At 42.3% G+C, this 18,672-nt stretch overlaps 1 protein-coding gene across 4 annotated transcripts in view; it reads left to right on the top strand.

Annotated features, from left to right (window-relative positions):
- MSRA (methionine sulfoxide reductase A) overlaps nt 1–18,672 on the top strand; it is a 569,740-nt gene that overhangs the window by 146,817 nt on the left and 404,251 nt on the right. Inside the window, exon 1 of one of the 4 annotated variants that reach the window (XM_045286764.1) lies at nt 8,436–8,458. The exons of the other annotated variants lie outside the window; for them this stretch is intronic. Within the exon in view, the coding sequence (XP_045142699.1) occupies nt 8,452–8,458 (7 nt within the window). The 5' untranslated portion in view covers nt 8,436–8,451. Of the gene's footprint in view, nt 1–8,435; nt 8,459–18,672 lie in introns of those variants that run through there. 4 annotated transcript variants of the gene reach the window in all.

Below are 18,672 nucleotides of genomic sequence, written 5' to 3'. Positions count from 1 at the left end.
TCCTATCTGTACCAGTGTACATCCTCTGGTCTAGCCAGACTTGCAAGGTAGAATTTGGATCATGATAGTGAGGGTGGGGAGGAGAGGAAGCATTTAGGAACTAGAGGAAAGTTGTATTTTCCATCGTTGTTACATCGCACCCTAACTGGCTCATCTTTTCCCTGAGACCCCTCTGCAAGGGGATGTCCAGTGGCCTACAAATGAGCTTTGCATCTCCACTCCGCACTCCCCCTCATTCACTATGGTAAGATTTTTTGTTCTAGGTTGTATCTTTATGAGAGCAAATTGCCAAGTCTTCCTCCAGCCGGATGCTGTGGGGGCATTCTGGCTCACAGCAGCCCTGCAGGCAACAGAACAAAACATAGCCAGTGCTGGTTGTGCCCTCTGCACCATCTCTCCAATGTTTGAGCCCATGTCGCAGCCACTGCAGCAGTCTCTCTGAATGCTCTTTATCACTGAGTCTTTGCTTTACCGGTATTATGTCTTTCTCCAGGGACTGGTCCCTCCGAGAACATGTCCAAAGTACAGGAGATGAATTCGCACCACATTTGTTTCTAAGAAGCACTCTGGCTGTATTTCAAAGTCAAATGTGGTGGCTTTTCTGGCAGCTCATGGTACTGGCAGTAATTTTCGCCAACATCATCACTCAAATGGCTCAATTTTCCTTCAGTGTTCCTTATTCATTGCCCACCTTCTACAGGCGTATGAAGTGATTGAATATACCACAGCTTGCATCAGCCACATTTTAGTCCTCAATGTGGTATCTCTGCTTTCCAACACTCTAAAGAGGTTTTGTGCAACTGATTGGCCCAATGTAATGCATAATTTGGTTTCTTGTCCACTGCTTCCAAGAGTATTGATTATGGATCCAAGTAAAGTGAAATTCTTGACAACTTCAATCTTTTCTGCATTTGTCATGATGTTATCTTTTGGTCCAGTTGTGAGGATTTTTTGTTTTCTTTATGTTGAGATGTAATCCACATTGAAAAAAATGTGGTTTTCCATCTTCGTCAGTAAGTGTTTCACATCCTCTTCACTCTCAGCAAACAAGGTTGCATCGTCTGCACGTCACAGGTTGTTAATGAGCCTTTCTCTAGTCCTGAGGTGGAGTTCTTCTTCATAGAGAGCAGCTTCTTGGATTAGTTGTTCGGCATGCAGATCGAATGAATATGATGAAATCCTGGCAGACACCTCAGCTGAGCTTAAGCCACTCAGTACCCTTTGGTTCTTTCATCTGTTTGAGCGATTGTCTCTTGGTCCAGGTACAAGAGCCTCATGAGCACAATTTAAGCACTCTGGGATGCTCACTCTTTGAAATGTTATCTATAGTTTCTTGTAATCCACACAGTTGAATGTTTTTACATAGCCATTAATATATAGATAAACATCTTTCTGGCTCTCTCTGCTTTTAGCCAAGGGCTAGCTGAAGTCATGTCTTCCTCTGAATCCAGCTTGAATTTCTGGCACTTCACTGTCTAAGTATTCTGCAACTGACTTTGAATTATCTTCAGCAATATTTTACTTGTGCATAATATCAGTGATATAGTTAGATCGTTTCTGCATTCAGTTGTGTAGCCTCTCTTTGGAATGGGCAAAAATATGAATCTCTTTTACTCGGTTGGTTGGCCAGGTAGCTGGGTAGATAGTGTCAACTAGCGCCATCCTTTTGGTTAGCAGTTGAGTGCTTAATTCCTGTGCCACAAAGATCTTTGTGTATATATATATGTATACACACAGGCACACATATATATGCATGCATATATAAATAACAAAATAAAACAAATTTGGCTTGAGTCACAAGAGTATAAATATGCTCATTGTAAAACCTATTAGAGAAGGAGATTGTTTTTATGACTCAGGGGATGTATTTTTGAGACCAAGAAATTGTGTGTGCCAAATTTTCACCCCCAAATCCCCATTGTCTTTAAAGGAAGCTGAGTCACTGGATCTGAATCATCAGCTGTAAAGATTCATGGGACAAACTTATTTCAGAGCTGGAGATTTAGAAACATTGACTAAATCAGTGATTGAATACCAAGATGAATTAAAGAGTTATCAAAACAAATAGACTTTAGATTCTGTGGGTCTCTTGATCAGTATAGAAACTACTTTTGTTTTTTAAATTGGTGCCGTAGTGGGTTATGCGCTGCACTGCTAATCACAGGGTCAGCAATTCAAAACCACTAGCTGCTTCATGGGAGGAAGCTGAGACATTCTACTCCTATAAAGATCTCCAACGGATCACTGAAGACAAATGGGTGCATAAGCAAATGTGGCGAAGAAAGCTGATGGTGCCCGGCTATCAAAAAGTATAGCGTCTGGGGTCTTAAAGGCTTGAAGGTAATCAAGCGGCCATCAAGCTCAGAAGCAACAAAGCCCACATGGAAAAAGCACACCAGCCTATGCAACCACGAGGTGTCGAAGGGATCAGGTGTAAGGCATCATCAGAACAAAAAATCTTACCATAGTGAATGATGGGGGGAGTGTGGAGTGGAGATCCAAAGCCCATTAGTAGGCCACTGGAGATCCCCTTGCAGAGGGGTCTCGGGGAGGAGATGAGCCAGTCAGGGTGCGATGCGATGTAACAATGATGAGAAATACAACCTTCCTCTAGTTCCTAAAGGTTTCCTCCCCGCTCCCACTACCATGACTCGAATTCTATCTTGCAAGACTGGCTAGACCAGAGGAGGTACACTGGTACAGATAGGAACTGAAAATCCAGGGAATCCAGGACGGATGAGCCCTATAGGACCAGTGGTGTGAGTGGCAAAACAGGGAGGGTAAAGGGAGAATGGGTAGGAAAGAGGGAACCGATTACATGGAACTGTGTGTGACCTCCTCCCTGGGGGACAGACAACCGAAAAGTGGATGAAGGGAGACGTTGGACAGGGCAAGATATGACAAAATACCCATTTATAAACTATCAAGGGCTCATGCGGGAGGGGGGAGCGGGGAGGGAGGGTAAAAATGAGGACCTAATGTCAGGGGTTTAAATGGAGAGAAAATGTTTTGAGAATGATGAGGGCAATGAATGTACAAATGCGCTTTACACAATTGATGTATGTACAGATTGTGATAAGAGTTGTATGAGCTCCTAATAAAATGAATTTTTAAAAAAGATCCCTTTTAAATTTGAAATTGTGGAAATAGGAAAAAAAAAAAAAGATCTCCAGTCTTGGAAACCCATAAGTTCCACCCCATCCTACCGGGTCACTATGAGTGAGAATTGAAACAAATGACAGTGCATGTTTTGTTTGTTTGTTTAATGCTATGCATTTTGAACCCAGAACCAGAATTGTTGCTGTCTGGTCCATTCTGACTCATAGTGAACCTATTGAATAGAGTAGAACTGCCCCATAGGGCTTTCAATCCTGTAATCCTCACTGAAGTAGATACCACATTGTGTTAATCTGGATGGACTAGAGAAAAAAAAATCATAGACACATATGTGTATAAGAAAGAGCTTTATATGACAGAGCAATTGTATATTGAGAAAACATTCCGGTCCAGTCCAGATCAAGCCCATATATCTGATATTAATCCATATGTCCGGTACCAGTCCATAAGTTCCTTTTCAGACTCACGCAGCACATGCACTGATGCTGAGTGCAGGAAGATCACATGCTAGTGGGTGGAAAGTCTTGTGGATCCAGTCATGGTGGAAGCATCTTAGCTCTGGCGTGGGTCTCCAAGACTCTGGCTGAATCAGTGTAGCTCTGTCTGGCTTGTCAACAGGAATGTCCCTTAGGAAGAGTCTCTGTGTGGGTCTGCCCCCCTAGTGAGTTATTTATCTCCATAGTGCATTCAAATGACGTCATCAAGCTGTGACCTGATTAACAAACTAAACTCTACTCACTCTTAATATTCTCAAATTGACACCAGACTATGTAACAGACTACCACACACATCTTTCTCTTTTTGAGCAAATGATGGGTTGGAAATACCTTTCAGTTAGCAGCCAGATGATTAATGATAGCACCACCTGTATATTTCAAAGGAGGCTGTTAAATTGAGTGAAGTATTTTATTCAGAATCCAAAACAAAATCGAGACATTGGGGTGGTCAAATTGTTGTCAAGTATGGAAATTCTGATGAAGGATAAGGTAAAGAAGTTATGCAGTTGTTCTCCCAATTAAATTGTCTTTCTTAAAAAAATAAACACCATGTTTTCCACCATCATTTCCCTCTCCAATTACTTTGCCACGGTTCTCACTTATCTACTACATACCCTTTCCCTTTAACACAATCTGTTAACACAGCCTGTTTTCACCCTCTCAAACTCAGTCACCCTTTGCCTTCGGAGAATACTCAACGTGAGCATATTCCTACTACTTTGCCTTCGAGGCTCTTTTTCACTTCGTCAGGCCGATTGTGGTACGTGTTGGAGTTGAGATCCAGTGTTTGTTTTTGTCTTTTGGCTGAAAGTTCAAGGTATTGATGTGGGTTCCCAAAGCAACAGGAGCCAAAATCATAGGGAGGATACAGTCCAGTAGCTGCTCTTCCATGCTGCTCTTTCGTAATGACGGGTATGCTATTCTGTTACCAAATATGCTTCTGGAAGAAGCCAGTGAACCAGCCATAGAAAAAGATCATCTAGACAGAAAAAATGAAGTTGGTTTTAGAATCTTATATTCTCATTAACCTAAAATTTATTTCTAGAATTAAGGTTGTATGATGCTTCTGCTGGTATCATTATTTATATGTTATTATCTAGGTGTTTAACATCACACAGGGAATAAAACTCCAGAACAATGGTCTATTTTACAAGATTGAATAATATTCATGTGGATATTTAATGAATGTAGTCAAGATTTAAGTTGAAACCTCTATGTCTTGGGCTAAGATATATGATATGTACTTTCATAGATAGTAATGGAGGAGAGGAAGCAATAGGTTAGGATCCTCAATACATAATATGGTTTATTTGCTGAAAGTAGAATGCGAGGAATAAGACTTGATATTCTCGAGTGAAGAGAAATGGTCGAGCCAAACTCATTCATGAAATCCTCATGGATGGGGCTCATGCATAAGAACCTTGCAGAGGAGTCCGAAGAACTCATGGCCCTCAAGTGGATGCTGACTCACAGAGAACTCTTTACATGAGTTGAGAGCCTCATCTTTCTTCCAAAGAGCTGCTGGTGGTTTTGAACTGCAGACCTTGTGGTCAGCACCCCCTTTCATAAACACTATCCCATCCAAAGAATTACCATAAAAAATACTTACCATTCTGGAAAAAGGTTCTGGTAGATGTGACCACCCAATTAAAAACACTAGCTAAAAAAATACAACCCCAAACTGCTTCAAAAAGATGAAGGTTAGATTTGTGTTTGGTAGGAATCATTTAAAAAACTACATTTTAGATGGAAAAAATCATTTATCTCTTTGTACAATGGGAAAGCCTGTGTCAAACATATTATTTGAAGGCCATTTTACAAAAATGCCTTATGTATTTAAAATATTTTAATGGCTTTTCTTAGAAATCGTGATTTATTGTTTCTATGGGAATGGGGACCCTGGTCTCTAGATGCTTTCCTGTGTTGACTCACAAAAGCTCAACATTACCTATTTAAATGCCTTCTATTGAAAAATTAATGTTAAGGCTAATTATAGAGAATGATTGCTGAATGCGGATCTGTATTGACATTGCTGTGCATTCACATTGTTTCTTCTTCTTAAAAAAAACCTTTTGATTGTGACTTGGGTGAAAGTTTACAGAGCTAATTAGTTTCCATTCAACAGTCCCTGCACATTGTATTTCACGATGCTGACTGCAATCCCCGCCGGGTGCCAGCATTCTTCTTACTTCCTCCCTCTTTTTCCTGTTGCCAGTTTGTCTTCTCCTATTCCTTCTTGCCTCTGAGCTTTATCCCAGGGCAAGAACTGCCCTTGTGCTCTCCAGTATCAGATGGTTTTAAGGAGTGCATACCTCCTGCATCTCATTGCTCACCTTGAGACCTACCTGCCTCTTGTCTGGCTGGAACTGAGCTATGGAGCTGGGTTCAGTTCCAGCCAGAAGGCTGTCTGGGGTTACACCAGTCTCTGTTCAAAGGGAAAGCCTTTTGTTGTTGTTATTTTGTGTTTTGCTCCACATTTTCTCGGCTATATCCAAGACTTCCTATTGTGATTCCGTTCAGAGCAGTTGGCAGCAGGAACCAGGCAACATCTAGTCTCAGGTTGAGGAGACTGGGGTTTGCACAAGTCATTAGTCCTTCGGACTAATTGTGTTCCTGTGTCTTTGATGATCTTTACTCTTCAATGCTCTAGACAGGGAGAGACCAGTGGTATAACTCTGATGGCCACTCACAAACTTTTTTTTCTTAAATCATTTTATTGGGAGCTCTTACAGATGCCTTAACACAAGCCGGACTATACAATTGCTACCACAATCAGCTCCAAAACACTTTCTTCTTGCACACCTTGATATCGGCTCCCCTTTATCCCCCCCCCCCAGGCAACCATGTGTATGTATGTATGTATGTATGTATGTATGTATATATTTTTGCCATATCTTACCCCATCCACGATCTCCTTTCATATCCAATTCTGTTGTTCACTTCCCCTGAGTGATGTTATAGATTCAACCGTGCTATTAGCTCCCCCTCCTCCCCTCTTCTCATACCCTCCTGGCTGTAATTTTGATGTTTGGGGTTGGAAGGGGACATGCAGGCAGGCAGTTTGATCACCTTGCTGCCATTGGCTGAGGTTGTCTTCGGAAATGGACTCAGCTCCAGCTCCGTATCCACAGCCAAGGGCAGAGCAGAGCTCCGCTCCGCTCTCTGGCCTGCCCACTGGTCTCAGCCACTCACCATCTCTCTCCCGCCTGCAGCCACACGCTCTGCCTCTCTGAACTTCAGTTTCGCACTGTCTGACGTCAGTGCAAGTACACTGACCCTCGCCTCCATACTTTATTTTGATAGAAAACTGACTCGGCTTACCTAGTGCCAGGTGCAGAGCTCGCCGGCAGGCACCCCAAACTGCATAGGCCCCCCACACTCACAGGCTATTAAGACCCCCATAGTAGGATGCATCTTATATTGACCCTCTAGCACAGGGTAAAACTGCCCCTGTGGGTTCCAGACGGTAACTCTTTATGGGAGTAGAAAGCTGCTTGGAGCCCCTGGTTTGGAACTGCTGACCTTGGGGGTCATAGGGGTACTATGAATGGGTATGGACTCCATTAGCAGTGAGTTTGTGTTTTTTTGGAGTAGGATGTCTTTGTGAATTATGTTATTGCATTCACATTTTGAGAGAACGAATTAATTTTGTGATTAACAGAATTTTTTTATTCTACGTTTACCAGAGTCCTATATTAAAAAAACAAAAACCAAACAAAACATTCCTACCTTGGATAGTGTTTTGTTTTTTTTTAAACAAAAGGAGCTAGAAACATTTAAGGTTAAAAAAAATTTAAGTAGATTTTTACTAGAGGGGAGATAGATGGGTAATTAAACTTTGAAACTATTTTGTATCTGTTAGGAGGCAGCAAATAATTAAATACATTGACAAGTTGGAAACCAGAATTTTCATTGGGGGAAAAGGAGGGACACAAATATGAAATGTTTGGAAGGATCTCTTTGAATTGGATTTGAGTTGAAAGTTTCAGTATGAACTCATCCTACACACACACACACACACACACACACACACACACACACTTCCTGTGTCCACTAAAAGAAGCCTAGAAGCTACATCATTTTTAGTAGGAACAAACAACTTTAAATCCCAAATCTTGGTGTCCAAATTTCATTTTCCTCTAAAATAAGCAGTTGGAGAAAGGGTGACCCTGGGATATTTTGTGATACTAGAAAGCAAGAAAGTCAGTGTTCAGGGACTACAGAGGGCATGTTGGGGAGCGGGTTTAGGAAGGCTCTCACTAGTCACATCTGGAATAATTTGAGCATTGAAAGGAATATTGATGGTCATGATTGATAGCGCCTTAAATAAAAAAATCATGCTGGGTTCACAAGGATAAGAGGGACAGACGAGCGAGCAAGAGAAACTTTCCTTAATGGAGAAATGTCAGGTTACAACCACCGGAAGATTGAGAGAAACCCCCATGTAGTAATTGACTCAGGATGGATGCTGAAACTAGTAGAGGAGAAGTTGTTCTGCTAAGGGACAGAATATCTTCATTTTTCCAATGTATCTCCTCACAAATTATTTAAGGGAAAAATAGGTTTATGTCACCATCTTAACCAATGTTCAACCTGAAACCTTTAAGAGTGGGAGTCTGATGGGAGGTAGTGGGAGGAACACAGCTGCTGCGGAGAACTTGTCTGGATGCGGGATTTCCTGCCAGCCAGGAAGAAGGAAGTGCAGCAGAGCCCCAGGTTGGGGAAACTAAGCAGAAAGAATCCCATCTGCAACGAGTGCATGACTGATTGGATTGCGGATCCAAGCAAATGAAGCAGCTCTAACGTATATTTCTGAGGCAACTGGAGAAATTTGAATATGAACTGTAAGTTGGATGATAATATTAAATTTGTGTTCACTTTTGAAAAGCTTGGTTACATAAATGAAGGTTCTTCTTGAGATATTTTGTAGAGTTTAGGGTGAAAGTTCATTATGTCTTATGCCCACATTTGGAGAGTTTGGACCTAGAAAAGCATGTGTGCATATACTTATGTGTCTATACAAATGTGAGATAGAGACACCAAGTGGATTTGGCAATCTAGGTGAGGAGTATACGAGTGTTCATTTGAATTGTTGTCTCAACATATCTGTAGGCTTGAAATTTTTCAAAATGAAAATAAGTTAATAAAAGATCCATTGAAAAGTATACCTATTAACCTCTGCATTTCGTGTAGGAAGAAAAAGATTTGTTAGGGAAGTCCCTGGGAAATAGTTTTCATAGAACACGTAGATTCTTTCCCTGCCTTGTAAAATGTGCGGAGTTGGTACACTTATATTAACTATTGAAAGTTACCTCTAGTCTTCATTACCTCCTTATTACCACAAAGATACAGGTTTAGGATGTAGCTTTCAGAAGAGTGAGCAACTGATCGAGTTGCAAATTAAACCCAATTCGCTGTGACTCTAGGTGGTGTGTGCTTTTTATACTATTCGTCCTACAACATTATGTTGTCCTCACCCCAAAGTGAACTATTTAAATAGTTTCACAAAACGGTTTCATTTTCTGTGGAAATATGTGCTCATAAAGGTAAACACAGGGGGTTGCCATGAGTCAGAATCAATTCAATGGCATATACCAATGAAAAGGAAGATCAGATTGTTCTTTTCTCAGTATACCATATTTGAATATGAAGATCAGATGATGGGAATAGAATTTTACCTGGAGTAAGATGTCATAAGCTATGGTTCCAGTTCTTTCTCTGTCTGGGTGTCATGGGAACCTTAGTCTGCAGACTATAATCATAGGTTGATCTGGTTGATATTACAGTTAATTGGTGGGATTGCAACAGTTTATCACAGGTTAAGAAGTCTTCCTCCAATTCTGGGGCCATGTACTTCTTCATGTAGCTCAGCTCCTTGGATTATCTGTTCAGCATACAGACTGAATTTATATGAAGAAAATATATGATCCTGCTGTATACCCATCCTGGTTTTAAACTATGCAGTATTCCCACACTCTGTTTGAATGACTGCCTCTTGATTGACATTTGCAACCACTAAGTGCAGCACTGAAGGTGCCCACTTGTCTATGCTGAGAAATTTGGAAGGCAAATTTCAACTAGCTGGAAAAGATCCATATTTGTGCCCATTCCAAGAAAGGTAGTCCAACAGAATGTGGAAATTATTTAATAATATCATTGATATTACACACAAGTAAAACTTTACTGAAATCAATTTAAAAATGGTTGTAGCAGTATATGGACAGGGAACTGCCATACACTCAAGCCAGGGACCTGGAACAAGATACAGCATTACTGACTTCAGATGGATCTTGGCTGAAAGCAGAGAAGACCAGGAAGATGTTTACCTGTGTTTTATTGAACCCTGGACAATTTATAAATTATTATTATTTTTTCATGTCTTACATTGACTGATGTCTCCCTTCACCCACTTTTCTGGTATCCATCTTGCAGGGAGGGGGTTATATGTAGATCATTGTGATTGGTACCCCCTTTCTCCCCGCTCCTTCCCCTTATTCTCTTGGTAGCACTACTCTCATTATTGGTCCTGACAGGTTTATCTGTCCTGAATTTCCTATGTTTCCAGTTCTTACCTGTACCAGTGTACATGCTCTGGTCTAGCCAGATTTGTAAGGTACAATTGGGGTTATGGCAGTGTGTCTATGTGGAGATGGGGGGGGGGGAGCAGTAAAGAAGTAGAGGAAAGTTGTATGTTTCATCAGTGCTATACTGCACCCTGACTGGATTGTCTTTCTTGTGACCCTTCTGTAAGGGGATGTCCAATTGTCTGCAGATGGGCTTTGGGTCTCCACTCCTTACTCCCCCTCATTCCCATTGATATGATTTTTTGTTCTGGGTCTTAGATGCCCGATACCTGATCTCATCGACACCTTGTGATCACACAGGCTGGTGTGCTTCTTCCATGTGGACTTTGTTGCTTCTCAGCTAGATGGCCACTTGTTTACCTTCAAGCCTTTAAGACCCCAGGTGCTATATCTTTTGATAGTTGGGCACCAGCAGCTTTCTTCACCACATTTGCTTATGTGCCCATTTTGTCTTCAGTGATTGTGTTGGGAAGGTGAGCTTCATGGAATGCTGGGTTATTAGAACAAAGTGTTCTTGCACTGAGGGAGCACTTGAGTAGATGAGCCCATTGTTACAACCACTGTGTCAACCCATCTTGTCAAGGGCCTTTCTTCTTTTTCACTGCCCGTGCACGGTACAAAGCATGAGGACAGCCAACTGGTGGGTGGTACTGTCAGATGGTTCAATAAAATAAAAGACCACCAACTATTCACTGGATCTAGCAAGGATGAAATTAGGTGCTGTTAGCTGAGTGATTAAGGTTTCAGTGGAGACATAGGAGGGGGCTGAAGAATGAATACAAGAAGAGGTAGTGAGAGTAGATCAGTGGTTCTCAACCTTCCTACTGCCATGACCCTTTAATGCAGTTCCTCATATATATTTCATTGCTACTTCATAACTGTAATTTTGCTACTGTTATGAATTGCGCAACCCTGTGAAAGGGTCATTCGACCCCCCAAAGGGGTCGTGACCCACAGGTTGAGAAATGCTGGCGTAGATAGTCAAACTGTTGAGAACTGTGGTTTTGAATGGAAGACAAACAGAACAGAGCATTAGCTGGAATGATATTTATGAATATCTATATCTTTATACATTGGAGATTTATTTACATGTCAGTTTATATGTTAATGGGACGAATCTAGCAGAGAGGGAACCACTGAAGATGTAGGGGAGAGAGAGAAGGTATCACCCACTATGGGGTCCCGGAAGGGGGAGGAGGTGGAGTGGGTGCCAGCACACCTCTTTTACTGTTAAAGTTTAACCAACAACCACATACGTTTTGCTTTATGTCAAGAAGATAAACTCATAATATTCTAAACATTTCAAATGGTGGACTTCTAAAACATACTGAAAGTTAATATCTTGATGACTCAGATCAGCTGACTCAAATCAGTTAATCAAGTAGCTCCTTTATAAACTAGTTTCATGATCTCAATGCTACACTAGAAAGGGGGAATTGATCACAGGGAGCTACATATAACCTCCTCTCTGGGGGACGGGCAGCAGAGGGGTGGGTGAAGGGAGACGCCGGGCAGTGTAATATAAGATATAATAATAATTTATAAATTATCAAGGGTTCATGGGGGAGGGGGGAGGGGCGAGGGAGGGGGAGGGGAAAAAAGGAAAATGAGCTGATTCTGGGAACCCAAGAGGAAAGCGAATTTTGAGATTAATGAGGGCAACTCATGTATAGATGTGCTTTACACAATTGATCTATGTATTGTGATGAATTGTATGAGCCCCAATAAATTGATTAAAAAAATTATTTCACAAGACAAGAGTGGAAGAGAGGCTTTTGTTTAGATATTGACATGAAACATAAAATATGAACTCCAATGTAGTTTTCCTTTTTTTCTACTGCGAAGTCTTTGCGCTCCCTGGAGACTTTCACATTAATCTGACGAAAGCCGTACGTCTGCTGCATGGGTACAGAAGTACAAGGGACACTAGGGGTCAAAAGACTCTTTCCACATCCTTCAGTCTCTCCTCTCCTTAAGGAGAGGAGACAAGGGAGGAAAAGCAAGGCATGTTATGGGCTGAGCTCGTCCTTGGCCGTGTTGCACAAAGAGGACGAGGCCTGCATTCTACTCTGAAATCTTGGGTCACAGGGGAAGGCAAGAAAGGGGAACACAAGCAATGATGGTACAAATCTCCGTAGTGGAGTTGGGAGAGGGTCAGACTATCAGCATAATGAATGAATACTTCACATCTCACCTAGAACAAACTCACTGCAATTGAGCCCCTTCCGACTCATAGTGACCTTATACTCTAAGGGCAGAACTGTGCCATCAGTTTCCAAGACTGTAACACTTTACTCGAGTAGAAAACCCTGACTTTCTCCTGCTGCTGCCGCAGCTGGTGATTTTGAACTGCTGACCTTGTGGTTAGTAGCCCAACTGCCCCTGTGTATTTCTGAGCCTGTAAATCTTGCCGAGAGCAGAAACCTCATCGTTGGCCCACAGAGCAAGCAGCTGGTGGGTTCCAGTTGTGAACCTTGCGGTTGGTAGCTCCACTTGTCATCCAAGGGAAAATGAAGTCCCAAGGAGAGTGAACATGTAATGCCCGGGGATGTGGAGGGGAGAGGGTTGTGGAAATGTGAATAGGGTGCCCAGGGTCTGGCTCAACGGGAAGAGGACTTATTGAGTGCCACGGCGGAGGAGCATTTTCGCGGGAAGAAATCTTCATGTCAAGGCCCTGAGGCTGGATTCTACCGGTCAGCTTTTAGAAACCACTCAACCACTGGAGCGGCTGGAGCAGAGAAAGTGGAGGAGTAAGAAATGAGGTCAGAGAGGAGGTACAAAGAATCGGACAGGTATTTCATGCTACTGTAAGGATTTGGGTTTCTATTCCGACTGAGAGAGGAACATACTGGAGGACTCGAGCAGAGGAGGGACATATATGACTGCATGGCTTAAAACGATCACTGTGACCATGACTTTGAGATTAGCTTGGGGTGAAGTTGGCAAAGGAGGGAGAGAGAGAGCAGCGAGGTGATGATTACACTCATTGTAATGAGCATGTTGACCCTCAACTGTTCCGAGGAAAAAAGATGAGGCTTTCTATGCCTGCAAAGATTGATAGTCTCAGAAAGTCAGAGGGGAAGGAAGTTCGACTCCGTCCTCTACAGGACGGTTTGTGCATAGGAACCCAAGGAACTTTAGTGGCCCTGCGGAGCAAGCATGGGACTAAGGTTGGTGGTTTAAACCCACCAGCCACTGTGAGGGAGAAAGATGAGGCTACCTTGCTTCTGTAAAGATGGAATGTTTTGCAAGCCCTATAAAGTATCTTTATGAATCAGAATTCAAGCAATGGTCGTGGGTTTGGGTTTGGGTTGGGTGTAGTGGTGCAGGGCTCAAAGCTGATAAGCGAAAGGTCACTACTTGGTACCCAGCAGCCACCCCAGGGAGGATAACGATCAGTCTGCTTCCGTGAGGCCTATGGGACCGCTTCCGTTCCCAGTCTGTTTTCATACAAATTGGGAGACCCTCTGGGGCTGTTCCACACAGTCCTGGAGGATTTCTCTAATCTGGGACAGGCCCAATGGCAGTGGGTTTGACTGTATATGTGGATGATGCATTTTTCCCTATAAAAAGATGCACCAGAGTACTCGTCTTTACTCAATATATAATGCAGCCCAAACCACCTTTCTTTATTGAAATTTTTTCCAGGATAACATCTCTGTCAAAGCATTTCACAAAGGCTCTAGTAAAGTCTATTTTTTGGGGGGTGTAAGGCGGTGGTGGTGGTGGAGTGGGGGAATTGCCTTTGTTAAGGAAGAATTTGATTGGCATTATCTCTTACAATCTTAATTTCGAGTAAAAATCTTCTTAACATATGTTTGGATTTCTGTGTTTGGCGGTACCTAGCTCATGAAGAGGTACACTGATAAGAAATTGGCCTTTAAATACCAAATTTAGTGATTCTCACAGGGTCTTTTATTTTCACATAAGTAGAAGACACATTTCTAATTTCAGAATATTAATTCTTGATGAATATTAACTATTAAATGTGGAATATACTGTTTATAGTTACACTTAGTTTTCCCTAGGAATGTACTTTTACAACTTGAAATCTTTGAAAACTCTTTGGAGACAATAGTATTATCCTGAGGACGGTGTTGAAATCAAAGGGTTGTCTTCTTTGCGTGTTGTCAGTTCAAAATGTGAAAAATAGCCCTTTAAAATTCTCTTTGGGAAAGTTAATTCTGCTTCGTTATGATGAAAGAGGGATAAGAGGAATATGAAGCAAACACAATAGGCGATGAGAAATATAGTCCGGATGAATCAATGGTTCATCCTTCAAATGAGTTTATTTTTCCATTTCATAAATTGAGTGGAAGAGTTCTGTTTAGCTAAAATCTCAAACAGCCTCTATGCTCGGCAGGAGGATGAGCAAATCGGTTTTATTTAAAAAAACAAAGTGAACCCAAGAAGTCGCTTGATTTCTAAATAAATACATTTATCAATTCACTTATGTTCTAGAATAAATGGAAGTAATTATGACTGCATTAGTGCAGCATTAATTAACATTGCTAATTCTTTGTATGCAATTATGTCCAATAATAACACTAATAAAAAGTAAATATCACATGAATAAGAGTGGAGCCCCCATTTCTTTTTAAAGCCACCATATTACAGTGTCAGATTATGAATATGCAATATTATCAAGCTTCCAGATAACCACTTTCTAAATCCAGGCTATATGAATTCTAATGAAAACATGAACTATGTGGTATAAATCTCCTTTGCTGCCTGGTTCAATGAGGGTCTGCCCAGCAAGCTAATAATTCCATTCCTCAGAGCATTGCTGGGAATATTTATATAATTAAATATCATCTGTTTCCCCATTTAATTCCTGGTGACTCTTTTTTTCCCTGGCTGTTCTTGCTATTTCCTTGGGCAGGAATGGCCCAATAAAGTTGCCGCAGCACTGATGGATTATCTTCATTAGGTACTCGGGGTGATGAGTCCCCGAGTCATGCTGAATTTGATTTACCACGTTCAAAAGCGGAGCCTTTCGCAGAAGCTCTAAGTAGGGCAGGTTTTATGCAGCTTCACATTGCCTTGTTGGAAAGTACAAGAAAAAATAAAGTTACTCTTTTAGAAAACAATTTTGGGAAACGTGTGTTCTCCTAGGAGAGTCCCCTTTAACACAACACCAACGCATTGGTAATATTGAAAATCATTTTCTGGGGAAAAGAAAGAGAAAAAAAGAAGATAAATGAAGAACTTGCTGTGCTTGGAAGAGTGCTGGAGAGTGAGGCTCTGATTCCAGGCAGGCCACCAAGGCAGGTTTTCGTGTTTGGGAAGCCAGGAAGATGGGCCGATGGCTTCCTAGAGCCCCTTTCAGCAAGAAATCAGGGAGCAAGGAGCAAAGGCTTTGCACCCCGTTTGGCATTTGAGCCCTGTTCCTGCCCCTGGTAGCTATGGGTTCCCCTCTCTCCTAAAAGTCCCCCAAATCTCTGTATCTCCACACTTCCCACCTTTAAATCCGCAAAACTCTTGTTCTACCCACTTGTCACAGGTGGTTGCAGGAATTTAAAAAGGCACTTGAAAGCAATTGTACAAAGCCTCGCTTACAGCAGGGGCTCAAAGGACCTGGGTTCCTTGTCCTCCCTCCTGTCCTAGATTCTTTAAGGGCACGGTGTGGGGGACTTTGAAGCAGGGTCGTAGGACTTCCTACATGAGGCGATTAAATCATGAAGTGACAGAGTTTGGCCTAATGCAGAGAAGAGGTCTGAAATGGAACAATGCCTCTTGCTCTGTGCCAAGGCTCTGACTTATTTTTACTTTTGGAAAGGGGACAGAATGGCGGCTTTGGGAGTGTGGCATGCAATGCGATCTAGAGTGCATCCTCCTATCATTATGGGTATTTAACACCCATTGAGTGCCAACAATGCAGCTTCTTTGATTCACAAGTATTTGATTTCTGAGTGCCCCAATTCTGAAGGCCCTGTAAGGTCCTCCTGCTGCCCTGAGTGCCTGATCCCTGGAGGGCCTGGCAGCTGTCTGTGGTGGGGGTATTGTGCTGGAAAGGGGAGTGGAAGCCTTGCCAAACTATGGCAAATGGGGGAATTGGTAGAGAGGATGGTGGGCCTAAAGAATCAAGTCTGAGAGAAGACAGACTGTGAGAATGGTTTCCTTTTGTAATTTCAGAGGCTTCTGCGGGGCAGGAAAGAAGGAAAGGCTACTGGTAAATGGCAGTAGTCTAAGAGGCAGGAAAGAGCTCAGAGTCTGGTTGAAAGCTGAATGTGTGAATACATAGGTATACCGATATACCCCTGCAGTAAAGATTCATAACAACAAGAGCAGCTGATATTTCACGTTTACTTGTGATGCTTTTAGGCATTGTACCAAGCACTTTATATAGACGATCTTATTTAATTCTCACATTGCTCTGTGAGGCAGGTACTAATATCAATCCCCTTAGTAGAAGGAGAAACTAAAGTGCAAACAGGTTGGGTGTCTTGGCCAAGGTCACACAGGTAATTAGGTAGGTGGACTAGGAATCAAAGGCAGTCATTCTCACTGGAGGCTGAACACTCTTGGTCATGGGAGAATTGTCTGTAATGGAGAGTTCATGCAATCTCAGGGTGCCTTGGAATCAGGAGCCAAATGTGCTAAGCACTTAGGATGGGTCCTTGCCTATGGGACTTAACAAACTCTCAAATATTTGTTCTGTAAAAATGGTACCCATCTCACAGGGCTGCTGGAAGAAAGAAATGAGAGTAGGTGTACCTGACACTGGCGTGCACACAGATGTGTAGCCCATTTCCAATGCCACAGGGCAAACGATTGTTGGCCATTAAGGAAGTTATTTTGACATGTATCTTGGAAGGTAGGGGAAAACTCCTGTTCAGGTGCCATACTTGAAAATCAGATGAAGTCAGCATATGTCCAGAAACTGGAAGATGAAGTGTGAAGTCCGTATGGTTTGGGGCACAAACAGCATTCTGCCTTCTGATAGGGAGTTCTGAGCTCCAGGGGCCTTTATATGTTGATATAAGTGAGGCACAGGTAAGGCACAGGTAAGGAAGCAGAGGCACCATCAAGGGAGCGAGTGGGTCTGAGTAAGAAGGGCAGAAGTAGCACCATACATAAGCTCTATGGTTCCCCACAGACAGATACTGGATGCCTCAACAGCAGCAAAATGGGAGGCGAGCAAAGACCCGCTAGACAAACTGCCTTTTGTCTCATTCCAGTGTTGTCGGCATCCAGAGCTGGCCTTCTTTTGCTTTCTGTATTCTGAGCACACAAGGGAGACTGATACTGGCAGATCCAGGCCTGGGTATATAAAAGGGACCAGTCTCCTGGTGTGTCATATCTTGTACTAGATTCTTTTTTTTTTAAATCATCTTATTAGGGGCTCATGCAACTCTTATCACAATCCATACCTACATCAATTGTGTAAAGCACATTTGTTGTACTATATTCTTACATCAGTGGTTCTCAACCTTCTTAATGCCTCGACCCTTTAATACAGTTCCTCATGTTGTGGTGACCCCCAAACATAAAATGATTTTCGTTGCTACTTCATCACTGTAATTTTGCTACTGTTATGAATGTCATGTAAATATCTGATATGCAGGATGTATTTTCATTGTTACCCGTTGAACATAATTAAAGCATAGTGATTAATCACAAAAAATATGTAATTATACATTGTGAAGTATTTATTTCTAATGAAAAATAAATGAAATTTTGTCTTGAAGCATGGTATACCATGGGTAAACAGTCTTCATGCCGGGTACTTGTATATGGGTGTAGCTGCATGTGGGCAGACCCGCTTGGAGAAGGATAGAGGAACAGTGTCTCGGTTCCTAAGACCATCAGAAATATGTGTTTTCCAATAGTCTTAGGCCACCCCCAAAGGGGTCGTGACCCACAGGTTGAGAACTACTGCTCTAGCTCCTTCTCTGTAAGAGTAGCCAGCCTCTGACAATATCACAGGTCCATAGGCACCATTGTAAAGCGATAATATATAAAGATTATAGAACAGTCATAGAGAATTATAGAGATAGGATAGAAGATAAAATAAAGGAGTCAGACACATTTTATGGTGGCATGCTCACCTCCTGGATGGCCATGATCTCAGCAGCCAGGTCCGTGCAGAGAGCAGGAGGAGGAGAGAGTATATTTCTAACCAAGGCTTGCAGATACTTAGGGACCTGCAAGCCCCCCTGAATACAGGTAACCACATATGTTAAGGGAAGGGGTTGTACCATAGGCAATACAATGGGAGGGGGGCAATCTAAGGGTGTGCAAGCAATAGGAAGAGGAGGGATTAGGGGTACACATGTGACAAGATAGGCGGTCCTAGATTCAAGATGGCAGCCTAACCTTCGTTGTCCTTGAGCTGGCTAGACCAGTTCTCTGGACTCTCCAGGGAGACAGTCGCTATCCTTCTCAGTAGGATGTGAATCCCACCTAAGGTGGAACTGATTGATTGCTCTGGAGGGCTGGTGCCTTCAGGGAGAAAACTTTTAAGCAGCTGA

The sequence above is a fragment of the Echinops telfairi genome, unplaced genomic scaffold (genome assembly GCF_000313985.2).
Source record: "Echinops telfairi isolate 266 unplaced genomic scaffold, ASM31398v2 ScPeMD7_9;HRSCAF=40, whole genome shotgun sequence".
In the NCBI taxonomy this organism is placed as follows: Eukaryota; Metazoa; Chordata; class Mammalia; order Afrosoricida; family Tenrecidae; genus Echinops; species Echinops telfairi.
The sequence above is the reverse complement of the archived record's forward strand: the minus strand, read 5'-3'. Positions and strand labels throughout refer to the sequence as shown.